This window comes from Oncorhynchus clarkii, chromosome 5 (genome assembly GCF_045791955.1).
Source record: "Oncorhynchus clarkii lewisi isolate Uvic-CL-2024 chromosome 5, UVic_Ocla_1.0, whole genome shotgun sequence".
In the NCBI taxonomy this organism is placed as follows: Eukaryota; Metazoa; Chordata; class Actinopteri; order Salmoniformes; family Salmonidae; genus Oncorhynchus; species Oncorhynchus clarkii.
The window spans coordinates 53,264,008-53,283,716 of record NC_092151.1 but is presented as its reverse complement, the minus strand read 5'-3'; the positions used below and the strand labels follow the sequence as shown (position 1 = coordinate 53,283,716).

Genomic DNA, 19,709 nt, shown 5'->3' with positions numbered 1-19,709 from the left:
GATATTGTGCTTTGCGTTCTCCGTACTAGATGTGCAATCACTATGGACACGTCAGCCCAACACTTGGTTCAGATTCAGTGGCTAGTAGATCCGATTCAAAATGTGTTTTCTTTTCATTTGCACTACATTTAGCTTCACTCACTGAGACTCTCAGGTCGACTGAGGAATTCACATCCTAAAGCCACACAACAAACCTTAGCGTTCAACGGTTTCATCACCTTCCACACACAGTGGGTAACAGTAGTGGGTGAATGAAACATTTAGCACAGGAATAAAATGGACCTAGTGACATGCATGTATAAACTATCGTCATCCTTTCTCTAATGACAAACAAAAAAAGAAAGAGATGGCCGAGGTGGGACTCAGGTTAACCAATGTCCCCCCGGTGACATGCTCCTGTGAAGTCAACCACTGTGAAATCACAGGTCAGACAACCGGATACTCCTGTATCTCTATAACTAAAGAACACCAACAATAATCTCTTCTTTGCATTTGTTGATTCGTTGCCCGGGCCAGGTCTGTAATTTGTTGCTCTCACACATGGATGGAGAAAAGAAGACCCTAAGTTTATCAACAAACATGTCCGTTCTTTAGGAGAGAGAGTCAGTCATGTTCATTTCATGGCGCCGTTGTGTAAGGTTGCTGTATCGTTCCGTGATGTCAGTCTGGAGGGGCTGGGGGCAGGAGTTGGAGAGGAAGAGGGGGAGGGGGACAGGAGCCAGATGGAGTGTTTGTGGCCAATGAGGTTGAGCGTGAGCATGCTGTCACAGAACCACACTCTGCATTGAGGAGAGAGGAGAATGGAGGCACACGCTCTCCAAGGAAGAGATATATAATTCTCAAACCATTGTGGCTGGACAACTTTATTTGTATTGCTTTTAAGTATTTTAATACATTTATATCGGGTTAACAACACATTATTCTAGCTAGCTGTTGGTGTAGGTAGCTATCAAGTAAACAAAAGAGGGTTCAATTTGATTGGCTGTCACGAGCAATTTCCATCGCGTTTGAGTTGCTTCGTGTATCAGCAACGTTTTTTGAGATGTTGTCACTTGCAACTGTAAATAAAATTGCACGAAAGGTGCTTTGTGTAACTCCTTATATTGTGCCACCCCCAAAACCACGGAAGAAAGTACGTTGGAAGACAGTAAACCACTACAGGATCACATAAATATATAACATTGTGAATACTGTAGTGTAAAGGAAAATTAATTCCTTCCATTCACATGTACACTACATGACCAAAAGTATGTGGACACCGGCTCGTCGAACATCTCATTCCAAAATCATGGGCATTAATATGGAGTTGGTCCCCCCTTTTGCTGCTACAACAGCCTCCACTCTTCTGGGAAGGCTTTCCACTAGATGGAACATTGCTGCGGGGACTTTCAGCCACAAGAGCATTAGAGATGTCGTGCACCAATGTCGGACAATTAGGCCTGGCTCGCAGTCCGGCGTTCCAATTCATCCCAAACGTTTATGATGGGGTTGAGGTCAGGGCTCTGTGCAGGCCAGTCAAGTTCTTCCACACTGATCTCAAAAAAACATTTCTGTATGGACCTTGCTTTGTGCATGCGGGCATTGCAAAGCTGAAACGGGAAAGGGCCTTCCCCAAACTGTTGCCACAAAGTTGGGAGTACAGAATCATCTAGAATGCCATTGTATGCTGCAGCGTTTAGGTTTCCTTTCAATGGAGCTAAGGGGCCTAGTCCGAACCACGAAAAACAGCTCCAGACCATTATTGCTCCTCCACCAAACTTTACGATCCACACACTACGTGTTTATGTTTTCAAATGTATGTCAATTATAAAGTATTTTGTCTGTAATGTATTTTTCATTATGTGTCGGAACCCAGTAAAACTAGCTGTCGCCATTGGGGATCCTAACAAATCAAGTCAAATCAAATGCCTTTCCATGTAACCTTACTTCTCCATCAAGATCAAAATAGCACTTTAGACTTCATTCAGCACTTGAGGTACATAGTCCCACGGTCAAAGAAACTACAATTGCGCTGATTCTACGGTTGTTGAAGCCCTACGGAAAAATAACTCTTGGCATGATTAGACATTGAGAAAAGCCTCATCAAAGCCAAGACTGTACGTTTTTGGCATGTTTGCGCAATGATACGAGTGATTGAGACAAAGCACGCTTGCCATCGACTCAGCTTAGCTTCAAGGCCACCACAATACCGCTAGAAGCAGAGTGTTCTGTGAGGGGAACTGCGCAACTGGCTAATGTCAACACAAACACAGCTGACTACGCTTGTCTGTGTGTGTGTGTGTGTGTGTGTGTGTGTGTATAATTGCATAATCACATGACTATTTTCCAGTGCTATGAGAGGCCTGACACCCCTGTCACCACAGGAGGTTGGTTGCACCTTCATTTGGGAGGACGGGCTTGCGGTACTGGCTGGAGCGGAATGGTATCAAGTACATCAATCTCATGCGTTGATGCCATTCCATTCGCTCCGTTCCAGACATTATTATGAGCCGTCCTCCCCCCAGCAGCCTCCGCTGCCTGTTACACATCCTTCCACATCAGAACATCCAACATTATCCAGCTGTGCTGCTTCTGGGCCCACATTCATAAAGCCTCTCAGAGCAGGATCAGTTTCCTTTTAGCGCATAATGAATAAGATTCCATTAAGAAGGGAGGACCTGATCCTAGATCAGCATTCATGATCTTTATGAATATGGGCCCTGGAGTCTATGGACTCACAAGCTAGGCCTGACGCAATGACACTTTGGACTAACAAAAATGTAACAATAAGACAGTACGTTAAGCGAATGCTTTCCCTCTATGGAGCATTAACGCCAGACTGTACACTGAGTACTTGCTGACAAGACTTTATGGAGTAATTATGAAACTGAAGTAGTAAAAAAGGAAAACAAATCTGAAACAACTCTCTCTCTCAGTTCAACGGCTGTAGACGCAGGGCTGGATACGTGGGGCTGTAACTGACCAATGAGTTCACTAAACATTGACCAGACCTGCTCTGGATGACTTTGTGGTCAGAACCTTATGGCTATGGCTGATGAGGAGAGGTGATGAGAGCGAGAGAGAGAACGAGAGAGAGCGAGAGAGGGTGGGTGGGGAGAGAGACAGTGAAGAAAGAGAGAGAGGGTGGGTGGGGAGAGAGACAGTGAAGAAAGAGAGAGAGGGTGGGTGGGGAGAGAGACAGTGAAGAAAGAGAGAGGGTGGGTGGGGAGAGAGACAGTGAAGAAAGAGAGAGAGGGTGGGTGGGGAGAGAGACAGTGAAGAAAGAGAGAGAGGGTGGGTGGGGAGAGAGACAGTGAAGAAAGAGAGAGAGGGTGGGTGGGGAAAGAGAGAGAGACAGTGAAGAAAGAGAGAGAGGGTGGGTGGGGAAAGAGAGAGAGACAGTGAAGAAAGAGAGAGAGGGTGGGTGGGGAAAGAGAGAGCGACAGTGAAGAAAGAGAGAGAGGGTGGGTGGGAAAAGAAAGAGACAGTGAAGAAAGAGAGAGAGGGTGGGTGGGAAAAGAAAGAGAGAGACAGTGAAGAAAGAGAGAGAGGGTGGGTGGGGAAAGAGAGAGAGACAGTGAAGAAAGAGAGAGGGTGGGTGGGGAAAGAGAGAGAGACAGTGAAGAAAGAGAGAGGGTGGGTGGGGAAAGAAAGAGAGACAGTGAAGAAAGAGAGAGAGGGTGGGGAAAGAGAGAGAGAGTGAAGAAAGAGCGAGAGGGTGGGGAAAGAGAGAGAGAGAGTGAAGAAAGAGAGAGAGGGTGGGGAAAGAGAGAGAGAGAGTGAAGAAAGAGAGAGAGGGTGGGTGGGGAGAGAGACAGTGAAGAAAGAGAGAGAGGGTGGGTGGGGAGAGAGACAGTGAAGAAAGAGAGAGAGGGTGGGTGGGGAGAGAGACAGTGAAGAAAGAGAGAGAGGGTAGGTGGGGAGAGAGACAGTGAAGAAAGAGAGAGGGAGGGTGGGGAGAGAGACAGTGAAGAAAGAGAGAGAGGGAGGGTGGGGAGAGAGACAGTGAAGAAAGAGAGAGAGGGTGGGTGGGGAAAGAGAGAGAGACAGTGAAGAAAGAGAGAGAGGGTGGGTGGGGAAAGAGAGAGAGACAGTGAAGAGAGAGAGGGTGGGTGGGGAAAGAGAGAGAGACAGTGAAGAAAGAGAGAGAGGGTGGGGAAAGAGAGAGAGACAGTGAAGAAAGAGAGAGAGGGTGGGGAAAGAGAGAGAGACAGTGAAGAAAGAGAGAGAGGTGGGGAAAGAGAGAGGGTGGGTGGGGAGAGAGACAGTGAAGAAAGAGAGAGAGGGTGGGTGGGGAGAGAGACAGTGAAGAAAGAGAGAGAGGGTGGGTGGGGAGAGAGACAGTGAAGAAAGAGAGAGAGGGTGGGTGGGGAAAGAGAGAGAGACAGTGAAGAGAGAGAGGGTGGGTGGGGAAAGAGAGAGAGACAGTGAAGAAAGAGAGAGAGGGTGGGGAAAGAGAGAGAGACAGTGAAGAAAGAGAGAGAGGGTGGGGAAAGAGAGAGACAGTGAAGAAAGAGAGAGAGGTGGGGAAAGAGAGAGGGTGGGTGGGGAGAGAGACAGTGAAGAAAGAGAGAGAGGGTGGGTGGGGAGAGAGACAGTGAAGAAAGAGAGAGAGGGTGGGTGGGGAGAGAGACAGTGAAGAAAGAGAGAGGGGGTGGGGAAAGAGAGAGAGGCAGTGAAGAAAGAGAGAGAGGGTGGGTGGGGAAAGAGAGAGAGGCAGTGAAGAAAGAGAGAGAGGGTGGGTGGGAAAAGAAAGAGAGACAGTGAAGAAAGAGAGAGAGGGTGGGTGGGGAGAGAGACAGTGAAGAAAGAGAGAGAGGGTGGGTGGGGAGAGAGACAGTGAAGAAAGAGAGAGAGGGTGGGTGGGGAAAGAGAGAGACAGTGAAGAAAGAGAGAGAGGGTGGGTGGGAAAAGAAAGAGAGACAGTGAAGAAAGAGAGAGAGGGTGGGTGGGGAGAGAGACAGTGAAGAAAGAGAGAGAGGGTGGGTGGGGAGAGAGACAGTGAAGAAAGAGAGAGAGGGTGGGTGGGGAAAGAGAGAGAGACAGTGAAGAAAGAGAGAGAGGGTGGGTGGGGAAAGAGAGAGACAGTGAAGAAAGAGAGAGAGGGTGGGGAAAGAGAGAGAGGCAGTGAAGAAAGAGAGAGAGGGTGGGTGGGGAAAGAGAGAGGCAGTGAAGAAAGAGAGAGAGGGTGGGGAAAGAGAGAGAGACAGTGAAGAAAGAGAGAGAGGGTGGGGAAAGAGAGAGAGACAGTGAAGAAAGAGAGAGGGTGGGGAAAGAGAGAGAGGGTGGGGAAAGAGAGAGAGAGTGAAGAAAGAGAGAGGGTGGGGAAAGAGAGAGACAGTGAAGAAAGAGAGAGAGGGTGGGGAAAGAGAGCGACAGTGAAGAAAGAGAGAGGGGTGGGGAAAGAGAGAGAGACAGTGAAGAAAGAGAGAGAGGGTGGGTGGGTGGGGAAAGAGAGAGATGGGTCCTGGGGCTCTGTTTACAAACACAAACAGACCCCACAGAGTCCCTGGACAGCCCCAGGGTTCGACCCAACCACATCATGAGAAAACAAAGATAATTACTTGACCCATTGGAAAGAATTAATTAAAAAAAACAAAAAAAATAGGCAGACCTGGCTCTCAAGAGAAGACAGGATGTGTGCTCACTGCCCACAAAATGAGGTGGAAACTGAGCTGCACTTCCTAACCTCCTGCCAAATGTATGACTATATTAGAGACACAAATTTCCCTAAGATTATACACAAAGATTCAAAAACAAATCCAATTTTGATAAACTCCCATATCTACTGGGTGAAAGACCACAGTGTGCCATCACAACAGCAAGATGTGTGACCTGTTGCCACAAGAAAAGGGCAACCAGTGAAGAACAAACACTTTTGTAAATACAACACAAATTTTAGTTGATTTATTTTCCCTTTTGAACTACATAATTACAACACTGTATATAGCCACAATATGACATTTGAAATGTCTCTATTCCTTTGGAACTTTTGTGAGTGTAATGTTTACTATGAGTGTGATGTTTACAACTTGCTTTGGCAATGTAAACAAATGTTCCCCATGCCAATAAAGCACTTTGAATACAAAGGATGGAGAAACAGAGAGAGAGCGAGAGCGAGAGAGAGAGAGAGAGGGAGATTTACAAGCAGGGCTCACTATGGCTGTGTCTTTAGGCAATAGCTAGGCACTCATGCTGGCCCAGTTTCAGACTGTTGGCTTTTTGGATCATCTAAGATGGTAACAGAGCAAGTCAAAAAGATGTCAAAAAGGCTTTGCACGTGAACACACACAGAGACAGCCAGAGGAAAGAGTAAAGCATATGCACACCGTACACATTTGTCTCCAACTGTGTTGGACTTCACACAATCAATACACTGCTCATTGTTTTTCCTGCACTCATCTCCGCCCGTTTAGAGGTTCTTTCAAGATGTTCAGTGGTCTGTTGGACCACTTAGCCAAACACAGACTCATGGCCACAACAATGTTTTGAAATTACAATACCAGGATATTACACGGGAAATGCCAAGAACCAAAATATGTGTGAGGAGTCATGTTTCAAGCCTTGTCGGCCATTTTCCTTGAGTGGCCAAAAGAGATGAAGGGAGGTAGTTTTAAAATGAACTATCCCATGAAGTAGTCCAGGTGGAAAAGTCATTTATCTGAAAAAAAGTATCCTCGAGGAGGTAACTTACGGTAAGTAGCTCTCTCTAAAAATTAATGGCAGAACCACATGAGATATGGCGTAGGGGTATTTTCTGTTTAGTAGAGTGTACCAGTACTCCCTTCATAATGAAAAAACAGTCTATTTATCTCAAGATTCATGTTGTTTTAAACTATTAATATGAAAAAAACATTAGACCATTTCCAAACTGAGGGGGTTGTTTCCGTCAAATCAATAAAGATTCAGTTTGCAAGAACGATTTGGCTAAAACATGGCAGCCATCTCAAACTTCACCTCATTCAATTATCCTCATTCAAATACAGTGCCTTGCGAAAGTATTCGGCCCCCTTGAACTTTGTGACCTTTTGCCACATTTCAGGCTTCAAACATAAAGATATAAAACTGTATTTTTTTGTGAAGAATCAACAACAAGTGGGACACAATCATGAAGTGGAACGACATATATTGGATATTTCAAAACAATTTAACAAATCAAAAACTGAAAAATTGGCCGTGCAAAATTATTCAGCCCCCTTAAGTTAATACTTTGTAGCGCCACCTTTTGCTGCGATTACAGCTGTAAGTCGCTTGGGGTATGTCTCTATCAGTTTTGCACATCGAGAGACTGAATTTTTTTCCCATTCCTCCTTGCAAAACAGCTCGAGATCAGTGACGTTGGATGGAGAGCATTTGTGAACAGCAGTTTTCAGTTCTTTCCACAGATTCTCGATTGGATTCAGGTCTGGACTTTGACTTGGCCATTCTAACACCTGGATATGTTTATTTTTGAACCATTCCATTGTAGATTTTGCTTTATGTTTTGGATCATTGTCTAGTTGGAAGACAAATCTCCGTCCCAGTCTCAGGTCTTTTGCAGACTCCATCAGGTTTTCTTCCAGAATGGTCCTGTATTTGGCTCCATCCATCTTCCCATCAATTTTAACCATCTTCCCTGTCCCTGCTGAAGAAAAGCAGGCCCAAACCATGATGCTGCCACCACCATGTTTGACAGTGGGGATGGTGTGTTCAGGGTGATGAGCTGTGTTGCTTTTACGCCAAACATAACGTTTTGCATTGTTGCCAAAAAGTTCAATTTTGGTTTCATCTGACCAGAGCACCTTCTTCCACATGTTTGGTAAGGGATTACAAAAAAAAACAGAAACTGCAATCCGTTACATTACCAGCAAAAATATTGTAATCAGATTACAGATACTTTATGAAAAACTAGATGATTACTTCGAGGATTACTTTTAAATTCAGAGAGGATGTTTTCGGGAAAAAGATATTTGACACTTCTCCGTTTTCTCAGTGACCTTCAAATCAGCATTGAAAAAAGGCGCAAATTTAAATTTAAGTCCACTATGATGACACACCAAATGCGTTTGATGGATCGAGGGAAAAGAGCAGGAATAGGCTTTTGTCGGCTGCAGTCCAAGCTATGTCTTCCAATGGTGCGACTGCTGTCGGCATCCAAAGATTATCCAACTTGACTAAACGCTTGGAGGTAAGGATGACAGCAGTGGTGTAGACTACGGTGATTCCGATGTCACTTATTATTGATATCTACATAGCGCATTGATGTGAATCACATTGCTGCTCTCTCATTTAGCTAATTGCACCATATGGGTTGTGGTTGTTGTGGTTGTGGATGTCTAAATGTGTATTTCAACCCAATAATGGTTGAATTCAAGAAGTTTAAGCTGCGTATCAATCATTGATTTTGAAACCAGTGGACAGCCAGTGAAAAATGCGCTCTTGCAACAAACAGCTGCATAGTGTGGATCCCAGCCTATGGAATAAAAGTGGGGCTTTTATTGCTCAATCTAATTCAAGCTGATACATTATTTTTTTCCCCTTAAAGGACACATGCTGAAACTCGCACACTTTTGAATCTGTAGTTGCTACATCAATTTTGGGATTTATAAATGATATATACAGTATATCCATTGATTCTTGAAGAATATAACCTATTAAATGCCTCATGAGGTTAGTTCAACTGTCACACTCCATGAGAACCCAAAATATAAGCTTGTTTTTCTCCCAAGGTTTGTAAACATTGTAAATGTAAACCGACACTGTATAGCCTCATAACATGGTTAAAACAATCATTTTGATATCATGGATGGTCAGTCCTTGCATCCATAGCTCTGTCTGTTCATCTGAGAGTGGTTACATTTCTCCAGGCCCATCTGTCACGGTCGTCTGTAGAATAAATGGACCAAGGCGCAGCGTGCGTAGAGTTCCACGTGTTTAATTATTGAAACTCACCGAAACAATACAGAAACAAACAAAACGTAGTGGCGTGCTCACAGGCACTACACACACAAAAAAAACAAGATCCCACACACAACAGGTGGAAAAAGGCTGCCTAAATATGATCCCCAATCAGAGACAACGATAGACAGCTGCCTCTGATTGGGAACCATACCCGGCCAACGTAGAAAAGGAAAAACTAGACTACCCACCCTAGTCACACCCTGAATAGAGAAATAAAAGGTTCTGTAAGGTGACACCATCCCTCAGCTTTTTACTAAAACAGAGGCCTACGTTTTGTTATTGTTTCATCTGTGGATTTGCCCTTTAAACAACTGCATATTATTAAGATAAAGTGTCACCAACAAAAAGGTAAACAATAGGCCTATAACAAATGCAACATATGCCATTCATTTTTTACATGTAAATAGCACTTTTCAGTAGTGCTGAAAGCAGGCCATTCCATGAGCAGCATTTATTTTTCAACTCAAAACAATGAGCGCAATCCGTCCTTGACAACAAATCATAAACAACAGACTACGGCTAGCTAATAAGTCCTTAGTTTTGGGGTCATGCTCAGGTAAAACAATTAGGCAAATCTATACTTCCATATTTCCAAGTCCTATTCTTGAACATTTCAGGGGTATAACATTTATTGGAATGACTGGAATTCTGTTTTTTATGTACATATATAACGTATTATTATATTTAGTAGAAAGTGATGGGTTAGAAGAAGCCTACATAACGAACCCATAAAGGTAAATGTAACATCCATATATGGCCAGCTATGTAAACTTTAACATTGATTTATCCTGCAATAGATGTCGTTCAGTTGGTAACATACATTTTTGTCTTCTTCTAATGCCTCTTAAAGGGAAAGTAATCTAAAAGTAACTGAATGTAATCAGATTACTTTACTGAGTTTGGGTAATCCAAAAGTGACATTACTGATTTGACAGGTAACTAGTAACAGATTACATTTAGAAAGTAACCTACCCAACCCTGTCTTTGACCCTGTGCCAAGTCCCCCACCATGTACCAGCCCACTGCCCAATAGCCGTATGCCATTTCAAAACATCTGAAAGCAAGAGATGTTTCCCATCCCACATTAAACCTCCACTTCATAACATGATAAATGGCTGTTTTTCACAAGGCTATGTTTCTCGGGGGGGGGGGGGGGGGGGGGGGACATTTTGCACCAGGGGGTTGTGAGCAATGTGAACCAGTAGAAAGCTCTGTTTTTTAAATAAAAAATACTACCCCTGGCTGCTGAGAGACTCCTCACTGCAGTAAAGTAGCTGTGAGCACAGTTAAATCAAGTACTAAGGTCTTCTGGTCAGTCAGCAATACAGCATACAAAACAAGCAGCTCACACCCACGCAGCGCATATTACATATCCATATATATCTATTCACAGAGGTCAACAAACTGCGCGGTGTCAAAATCCACCGAGCAATCAATCTGCGAGTCACAAAGGAACAGAGTACAACAAGAGTTGAATTCGAATCAGAGCCAGAAAACTCAGATTTGAGTAAAATAAACCATATATAACCAGATGTGAGACACCACGACTTATGTAGGAGGTGTTAGACACTGCATAGACTGACTAGGTATACCAAAGAACACCACCATGTCATGATGTTCTTAATGTTTTGTATACTCAGTGTATATGTGTTAAAGGCACTACGTAGACACGACATAGGATCTGTTATAAACACTACATACATACCCAGCCATCGCGTGTCTTAAGACGTCTCAAGACATGGTGACAGCTGTGTACTTAGCCATTACATAGGAGGTGTTATAGATACACAGACACCGCACAGAACTACATAGTGACTGACCTGAGACCAGTTCGTATAGGCTGTAGCGGTAGAGGACATGGTCCTGCTCCTCGAACCTCTGGGGCCCCTGGCAGAGGGCCCGACACTCCACGTCGGCCCTGTAGTACTCCTGGAGGGCCTCCTCGAACAGGGCGATGGCGCCCTTGTAGTCTGCAGTGTCATACAGCTTCACCCCGGCTGAGAAGGACCTCTGTGGGGAGCGAGGGGGAGGGAGGGTGGGAATAGGAGAGGAGGATAGGGGAGAGAAGAGACACAATAATAGGGGAGGCAGAGAGATATAGGGATAAAGAATTTAGCTCAGCTTGCGACCACATCTATACACATCGAGTTGTAGTATAGACAATCATAGACAGCTCATACAAGTTGCAGCTGCCTGCTAAATGACGAAAGCACAGAGTAAACAGTGTGTGGTCTGTGTCTGTATGGAGAGACAAACCTGCAGTCAGGCACCACTGCAGCACTACAATGAATTTGACAGTGTGTGAGCATTGACAACATCCCTCCACAACCAAACCTCAATGGGCTTCAGTGCTCTCCACAAGCAGCAGTCAATTACCTAAACTCGTCTCCGCTCATGAAATTGCACTGACCACTGTCAGCCAAAAGACTTGGATCACGGATAACCACCAACACAAAGAACCATTTACACATAGAGCAGTCACACAATGCACTTTATTTAGAATGGTAATGCACATTATTTAGAATGGTAATGCACTTGATTTAGAATGGTAATGCACTTGATTTGGAATGGTAATGCACTTGATTTGGAATGGTAATGCACTTGATTTGGAATGGTAATGCACTTGATTTAGAATGGCAATGCACTTGATTTAGAATGGTAATGCACTTGATTTAGAATGGTAATGCACTTGATTTAGAATGGTAATGCACTTGATTTGGAATGGTAATGCACTTGATTTGAAATGGCAATGCACTTGATTTGAAATGGCAATGCACTTTATTTGAAATGGCAATGCACTTTATTTGAAATGGCAATGCACTTTATTTGGAATGGCAATGCGCTTTATTTGGAATGGCAATGCACTTTATTTAGAATGGTAATGCACTTTATTTAGAATGGTAATGCACTTTATTTAGAATGGTAATGCACTTTATTTAGAATGGTAATGCACTTTATTTAGAATGGTAATGCACTTTATTTGGAATGGTAATAGCTGAAAATGTGTTAAAAACAGACACTGGTTCAGCTAATGCGAACTGGCACTCAATGCTCTGGCTAGGTACTTACTGTTTTGTAGGCACGATGCATATGGCACTCAAAGAAACAGAGACCTGTCAACACCAAAATGTTCAATTGAAAGACTGTACACCCATTTCTGTTTGGCAGAAAGAGGCAAGAGGGTTTAAAGAGAGAAAGCCCAGCCTGGTCCTGCCAAATAGGCTTGGGCGGTATACCGTATTACCATATGCCAGGGTAAAATGTGAATATTCTCTAGCTACTTATATATCCGCAATAACCTTGTGCAATACTTCAAGAGATAAAGCAGATTGCGTTCTTCATTTCACCTGTCACATTATTTTACATTATGAAACTTACCGTAGTTTCCCAGGACAGTGGAGACAGTCACACGTTTGTTTGTAAATAGCGCAACGGGAGAAAGCGGGAGCTGGCGAGTCCATAGCCTTCAATATCTATCAGTGATTCTCTGTTGTGCAGCTGCACATGAGGTGATAAAGTTACACTTGTATGCAATTCACTGCTAAATGTTAGCCAGATATCTTATAAAGGCTTTCTGCTGTGCTTGAGTGGTCCAAGAGCTCTTGGTGAGTTATCTGTACATCTGCCATTTTTTTCCACTGGGTTTCCTACTAGTGTTTATTTTATCCTTCGTTCTTCACTCCTCTTCTAGAAAAGGTTCTACAGCTGCACCATCGAGAGCATCCTGACTGGTTGCATCACTGCCTGGTATGGCAACAGCTCGGCCTCCGACCGCAAGGCACAACAGAGGGTAGTGCATATGGCCCAGTACATTACTGGGGCCAAGCTTCCTGCCATCAAGACCCTCTATTGCCAGGCGGTGTCAGAGCAAGGCCCTAAAAATTGTCAAAGACTCCAGCCACCCCTAGTCATAGACTGTTCTCTCTGCTACTGCATGGCAAGCGGTACCGGAGCACCAAGTCTAGGTCCAAGAGGTTTCTAAACAGCTTTTACCCCCAAGCCATAAGACTCCTGAACATCTAATCAAATGGCTACCCAGACTATTTGCATTGCACCCCCTCCTCTGTGTACACTTGCTGCTCTTCCTTCAGAAAAGCATGCATCACAACTTTGTTCATTTTCACAATTTATCTGGTTAATTTTCGCTTGAAAATATCCACACTCACCGAAAATTATATTTGGTAGCTACTAGCTATGCTTGTATTATAACTGTATGAGCTGGATTTTCCTGTCTTAGCAATTAGTTTATTGTTTTCGTTAGCATTAACTAACAGCGTCTATGTGATTTCGCTATTACTTGTGCAGATTTTTTAGCATTTAGCATTCTGGTAATAGACACCCAATGGGATTGTTTTTGCCTTTTTAGTGCCTCCTTGTTTGCTATGCCGGTAATTCCGCAAATTCCAAGATGGCAGAAGAATGGTATGATGGTATGAATATCTGGATACCGCCCAAGCCTACTGCCAAAGCTCTAAGGGAAGGGAAGCTCTGATGGAGCCTCTGTCTGTCTCTGGACCTGTTCCAACACCATTAAAATGCATCCTTCCTCCCTTTAGGTAATTACTAACCCATAAATTGATTGGATAACTAAAAGTAAGATTTTGTATTTCTTTTTATTTATCCTATTGCCATTATTTTGTTTTTTTCCATGTTCATTTTATACCCTAAGATTTCAGATTATTTTGAAAATATTTTTCGTGTCGGGGGGGGGGGGCATTGAGTTTTCATTATTGGTCAGGTATATCATGAGACTGTCTGCAAATACGCTTAGTTTATATTCATGTTTACCAATACTGGTACCTGTTACATTTGGGTTCTGTATAATTCTTTCTGCAAGCGGTTCAATACGCCAGTGCAAACAGGAGTAGGGAGAGAGGACATCCCTGGCTTGTGCTCATTTCTAAACCGATAATGTATTATTTGTATATATTTTTCGCTTTAGGACATTTACATAATATTTTTTATAAATGTACTATTTCAGCTGGAAAGTTTAAAGCTTCCAAAGTTAGAAATAGAAAAGGCCATTGAAGACAGTCTCATCGTTGCAACTCCCCAACGGGCTCGGGAGAGGCGAAGGTCGAGTCATGTGTCCTCCGACACATGACCCGCCAAAAGGCGCCTAACACCCGCCCGCTGAACCCGGAAGCCAGCTGCACCGATGTATCGGAGGAAACACCCTTCAACTGATGACCGAAGTCAACCTGCAGGCACCCTGCCCGCCACAAGGAGTCGCTAGAGTGCGATAAGCCAAGTAAAGCCCCCCCGGCCACACACACTTCAGAGTAGTGTCTGATGTCCGCCCAGTCACCCCGTCCCAATCCCTTGGAAAGAGCCCCTCTCCACTCTCACCAATAACCACCGTTGAGTCATAACTATAATGACAAACAAGGGACAATAATGACTCGACATCCTCTCCTAATCGGTCCAGAACTCTTATTCATTTTACCGCAGGTTTGCAAGCCACAAAATCAAATTAAAATACATTATAGTATAGCGTGTAGTATAGTTAATTTGTTCCTTCAAATCAAATCAAATGTATTTATAAAGCCCTTCTTACATTAGCTGATATCTCAAAGTGCTGTACAGAAATCCAGCCTAAAACCCCAAAGAGCAAGGAATGCAGGTGTAGAAGCACGGTGGCTAGGAAAAACTCCCTAGAAAGGCCGGAACCTAGGAAGAAACCTAGAGAGAAACCAGGCTATGAGGGGTGGCCAGTCCTCTTCTGGCTGTGCCGGGTTAAGATGATAAGTATAAGTTCCCTCGCCCTCGCCCATGCCAAATCCTCCCTCTCCGCCTCCCAGTTTTCTCCCCCCTTTTCCACACCCAAGCAAAGCTTATCACCCCCTCCCATCCTTGCCCTCCCTTACCCACCCAGGCAAAGTTCATCCCCACTTTGTGTCTTTTTTCCCACCCTCCATTCTTCTTAGACACATTTACACACATCCATATATCAACTTACTCATCCATTCGCCTTCATTCACATACAGCATATACCCCGTGCAGCCACCCACCCATTCTCTCCCACCCTCCTACACATATTCACCCTCCTTCACACTCCCATTCATATGCACAGACACATACACACACTCACACCCAGTGGTGTGAAGTACTTAAGTAAAAATACTTTAAAGTACTACTTACGTCGTTTTTTGCGGTATCTGTACTTTACTATTTATATTCTTGACTGTGACTTTTACTCCACTACATTCCTAAAGAGTATAATGTACTTTTCACTCCTTACATTTTCCCTGACACCCAAAATTACTAGTCACATTTTCAATGCTTTGCAGGACAGAAAAAGGGTCTAATTCACTCACTTATCAAGAGAACGTCCCTGGTCATCCCTACTGCCTCTGTTCTGGCAGACTCACTAAACACAAATGCTTAGTTTGTAAATGATGTCTGAGTGTTGAACTGTGCCCCTGGCTATACGCAAATTTTAAAAAAACAAGACAATTGTGCCATCTGATTTGCTTAATATAAGCCATTTGAAATGATTTATACTTTTACTTTTGATACTTAAGTACATTTCAAACCAAATACTTTTACTCAAGTAGTATTTTACTGGGTGACTTTCACTTTTACTTGAGTCATTTTCTTTTAAGGTATCTTTACTTTTACTCAAGTATGACAATTGGGTACTTTTTCCATCACTGCTCTCCCATCGAACAATTCTTGACATAAGCAATAAGGCAAGGGGGGGGGGGGGGGGGGGGTGGTATATGGCTTTTCCTATGCACGACGCAACGAGGCGCGCCTAGACACAGCCCTTAGCCGTGGTATATTGGCTATATACTACAAACAAAAGTGCCTTATTGCTATTATAAATCGGGCTACCAACGTAATTAGAGCAGTAAAAATAAATGTTTTGTCATACCCGCGGTATACGGTCTGACATACCACGGCTGTCAGTCAATCAGCATTCAGGGCTCGAACCACCCAGTTTATAATTTATCTTTTGTATTGTCTTTTCAGTGTCCATGTAGCTCATTGGCATCGGCTACTTCTATCGTTACTTCCTAGAGAAGAACAATTACTTGGGGACAGTAGAGTTTAGATCGTATTGGGGGAAGGGGAAAATAATATTGTCTCAACGTCATGGAAGTTGGAAAGGATGCCATTTAAAGGTAATAAAACAGGCCCTGAATTTTTACACTAATCAAACAAGTTGTGTAAAGATGGATTAAAATCATTCTCAATGGAAAATCCCCATTGAGAGTACTTTGGGTAGGGATGCATCTTTCTCCAAACTTTCCCAAAATTCCCATAAATGCTGTTTGGAGGATTCCTGGGATTTCTGGAAAACCAGGGAATTTGCGGAAAAAAAGATAGCAAAATTGTTGTAACCCTAGCCTCGAGAAACAGGCAGTTACACACTCTTACCTGATGAGGCCGGGCCTCTCTGTCCACAAAGTGGTCCTGGTCGGATCCCTCCAGAGCCTTGTACTGCTCTAAGTTCTGATCCATTTCCACATGCTCTGGGTTGGCCTGGAAATAGGTGTGGGCCGCCGCCGCTGCCTTGTCCAACTGCTTCAGCTATACGAGAGAGAGAGAGAGAGAACGAGAGAGAGAACGAGAGAGAGAACGAGAGAGATCGATAGATAGATAGAGGAGGAGAGAAAGATAGAGAGAGAGCGGGGGAGAGAGAGAGGGGGAGAGAGAGATAGAGAGAGAGATATAGAGAGAGGGGGAGAGAGAGATAGAGAGAGAGATAGAGAGAGAGAAAGAGCGGGGGAGAGAGAGAGAGAGATAGAGAGAGAGAGATAGAGAGAGAGCGGGGGAGAGAGAGAGAGCGAAAGACAGCGAGAGAGAGAGAGAGAGAGAGAGAGAAAGAGAGAGCGACAGAGAGAGAGAAATTAGCACAGATATCCATGAAAACCACTACACATGAGTGTACGCCAGCTGCACCTGGCTGACAAATAGCTGCTTTTAGCCAAACATAGCCTTTCCCAGGGTCAAATTCATTGCGCCACAGTTGGAGAAATCAACCACACACAGATGATATAGTCCTGTAGTCCAGCTGTCTCTAGCAGGGCAGTGTGGCCACGTGGAATACTTTGGTGTGGCCGAGGTAAGTACAGGACAGTGGAGTATATTAATGACAGTGTTCACCTCAGGAAGTGGGAGTGGAGACACACCCTGACCCGCCTCCTCATCACCACTCCCTTCACATGGAATATAGAGGACGGCACAGGTCTCACACCAAGATGATACACTGTCTCATTAGAGACGAGATCGAGATCTAAGGACATGATCACTTCTACTGAAGTGGCCCCTTCAATTACCTGTAATCCTCCCCCCAGCCACTGACCACAAAGTCTTGGACGACATTTATGCGGACAGGGCAGAGACTGCAGAAGCAATCAAATGAAGTAAATGGGGTGTGTACCGTGCCATTCAAAGAACGGGTTAAGGCCATGACCTCACACCTTTTTTTTTGTACAAAATATAGTGCTAAGATTTAGGGTTGGCGGAGAATCTACTGCACTAACAGAGAGTGGCATATCACAAGCCACAGATCAAAGAAGACCTTTAAAACCAGTGCTGACTTGAGCACAAAAAGACTCCTTTGTTAAGTTATCTGGTTTGCAATATGAATGGTTCTGGCTGAGCAGGAAGACGAGCAGGCGAGAAGAACCGTGACATTTAGAAGGACACATTGTTCCCATTTACTTCCCGTCGACATGGAAACCATCCATTCCATCAATGTCACCCCAAATGATGGATTTGCTTCCTTCATCTGGAAACGTGGGAATCATACATTTGGGCACATTAGCATGAAATAATTATCCCAAACCCAAGGATTTTCTTTCATCCCAGACCAAATGCATCAAGAATAAACTCAGAAGGATAAAACTGGGCCTGTCAAGCATCTTTGACTCCTATCAGAGGCCTCCCGAACAAGACAACACAGACGTGGGGGTGTTTGAGTAGAATTGCTGTGGATACTGTACAGACCTTGGGGCTGCTGGTCTAAATGAGCTCATGGTCAAAATGGTAAAAAAGCCAGCCGCTGCTATTTCTCAGGCTTGGCAGCTTGCCGACGCAATCTCCGCTAAGAAGTGCTCTGAACTCTCACTTGGGTTCCATGTTTTTAACTAGTCAATGACCTGTGTGACATTTGTTGAGGGATCATTGACTACAAGTGGGTCTGTTTGACGCTTCATATTTACCCAGAAATGTAGTGGTCTTCTAATGGTTCTGGAAGACAGTAGCTCGTTAAAATGTTTCGGCCAAAACCATAACGCTTTAAGAATGTTCTTGAAAACATGCTATTTCCATTGTTCTTTTGACAAATGGAAAAAGCCAAAGTTTCTTTCCTCTGAAATAGCCATGACACACCGGTGGGTCCCACATCACCATTTGGGGAACTGACACAAAGGCTCCACAGCTGTTGAATATAACCAGACTAACAGCATCGTTCACTAACAGCCCACTCTAATAGGCTAGCTGCAGACAGAGCGGATTCCCACGTGCCGTGAAATTTGAGGTCTTAATTCTGCCTTCACAAGCACCGCTGTACTTAGGACACAGTGTTTTTTTCCCCCATGGCTCTACAGTTAAGAAGCCCATATCTCCCTCCCTCCCTCCCTCCCTCCCTCCCTCCATATCTCCCTCCCCCCATATCTCCCTCCCTCCATATCTCCCTCCCTCCATATCTCCCTCCCTCCATATCTCCCTCCCCCCCTCCATCCCTCCCCATCTCCCTCCCTCCATCCCGCCATATCTCCCTTCATATCAAAGGGTCGTAAAACCTCAAATGTCACTTTTTAATTCCACTTTTTCGAACGTTTAACCTGCCTGCTCATGTCAGATAAGGAAACGCAGTTTAAGAGATTGGATCACATCAACAGGGAAAGAAAGGTATGGTTTTCCTCCAGCTCCTGTTGCGTCCTGTGTTGGTTGCTTGAAGAGCTCTCAGGGTGCTATCAGATCTGATCAAATCACTGTCAAGTCCTGACAAAGCAAGATATTTGCCAATCTTTCTCTAGGACATTGCCGGAAAAAACAACCACCTTTCACAATAGCTCACATCCAGATGTGGCATGTCATGGCCTGAGAAACATGCCCAGGACAGAGATGGACAGACCCTCAACATCGCAGGGATACAATAACACACTCCCAAGAGATTAGGGATGCTTCACAGACCTCTGTCTGTGTGGGAGTGAGGGTAAGAGAGAGACAGAGAGAGAGAGACAGAGAGAGACAGAGAGAGGTTATGGTCAGTGGTAGCGGGCGAGCAAGCAGCAGAGGTGGCTTCCTGCTTAGCGTCCAAGGAATAAGTGTACGAGACAGTGAGCTCTGTCTAGATGGGGGTCTCATGTGGTGCAACGTTAGCTCTGTCTCGTAAGAAGGGAGGTGACTACATGATCCTGCTCATTTTAAATCCTTCCTGTACTCGTTAAAAACAGGTGCCGTTTTGAATGGTCTGAGACCAAAGACCAGGCTCCAAGCTTGTAACTCCACTGTCAGATCTAGGCTCTTTCCGGACTAGGAATGCTGGCCGCAAAGTCCTTATCTGGGTGCTGTGCTGATCAACAATCTCCTCTCTTTTTTTTCCCTTCTCTTTTTGCGACATAGCCACGGAGAGGAGCAGGGGAAAGAAAAGCTGTGTGGACATGCTTGGTTACCTCTGAAAGGCCAAAGAGCGAACTGGCATCAACTACATTCCTGCACTGTCCACCTCTCCCCGTGCTGCCCAGGCTGAGGCTAAGGACCTATCGGCCAGAGGACAGCCAGAGGGACGGTGGAGGCATTTTTGTGTCCCATCCAAATGCTGACCTCTCCAC

The 19,709-nt window shown here is 44.4% G+C and overlaps 1 protein-coding gene across 2 annotated transcripts in view; it reads right to left on the bottom strand.

Annotated features, from left to right (window-relative positions):
* The window catches only part of LOC139408987 (prolyl 3-hydroxylase 2-like), a 94,456-nt gene that overhangs the window by 15,261 nt on the left and 59,486 nt on the right, over positions 1 to 19,709 (bottom strand). For both annotated transcript variants that reach the window (XR_011634345.1, XM_071153566.1), the window contains exons 2-3: positions 16,303 to 16,455; positions 10,740 to 10,929 (exon numbers count right to left, since the gene is read on the bottom strand). Coding sequence is in view for 1 of the 2 variants with exons in the window: in XM_071153566.1 (XP_071009667.1) it covers positions 10,740 to 10,929; positions 16,303 to 16,455 (343 nt within the window). In the remaining variant the exon portion in view is untranslated. The remainder of the gene's footprint in view (positions 1 to 10,739; positions 10,930 to 16,302; positions 16,456 to 19,709) is intronic.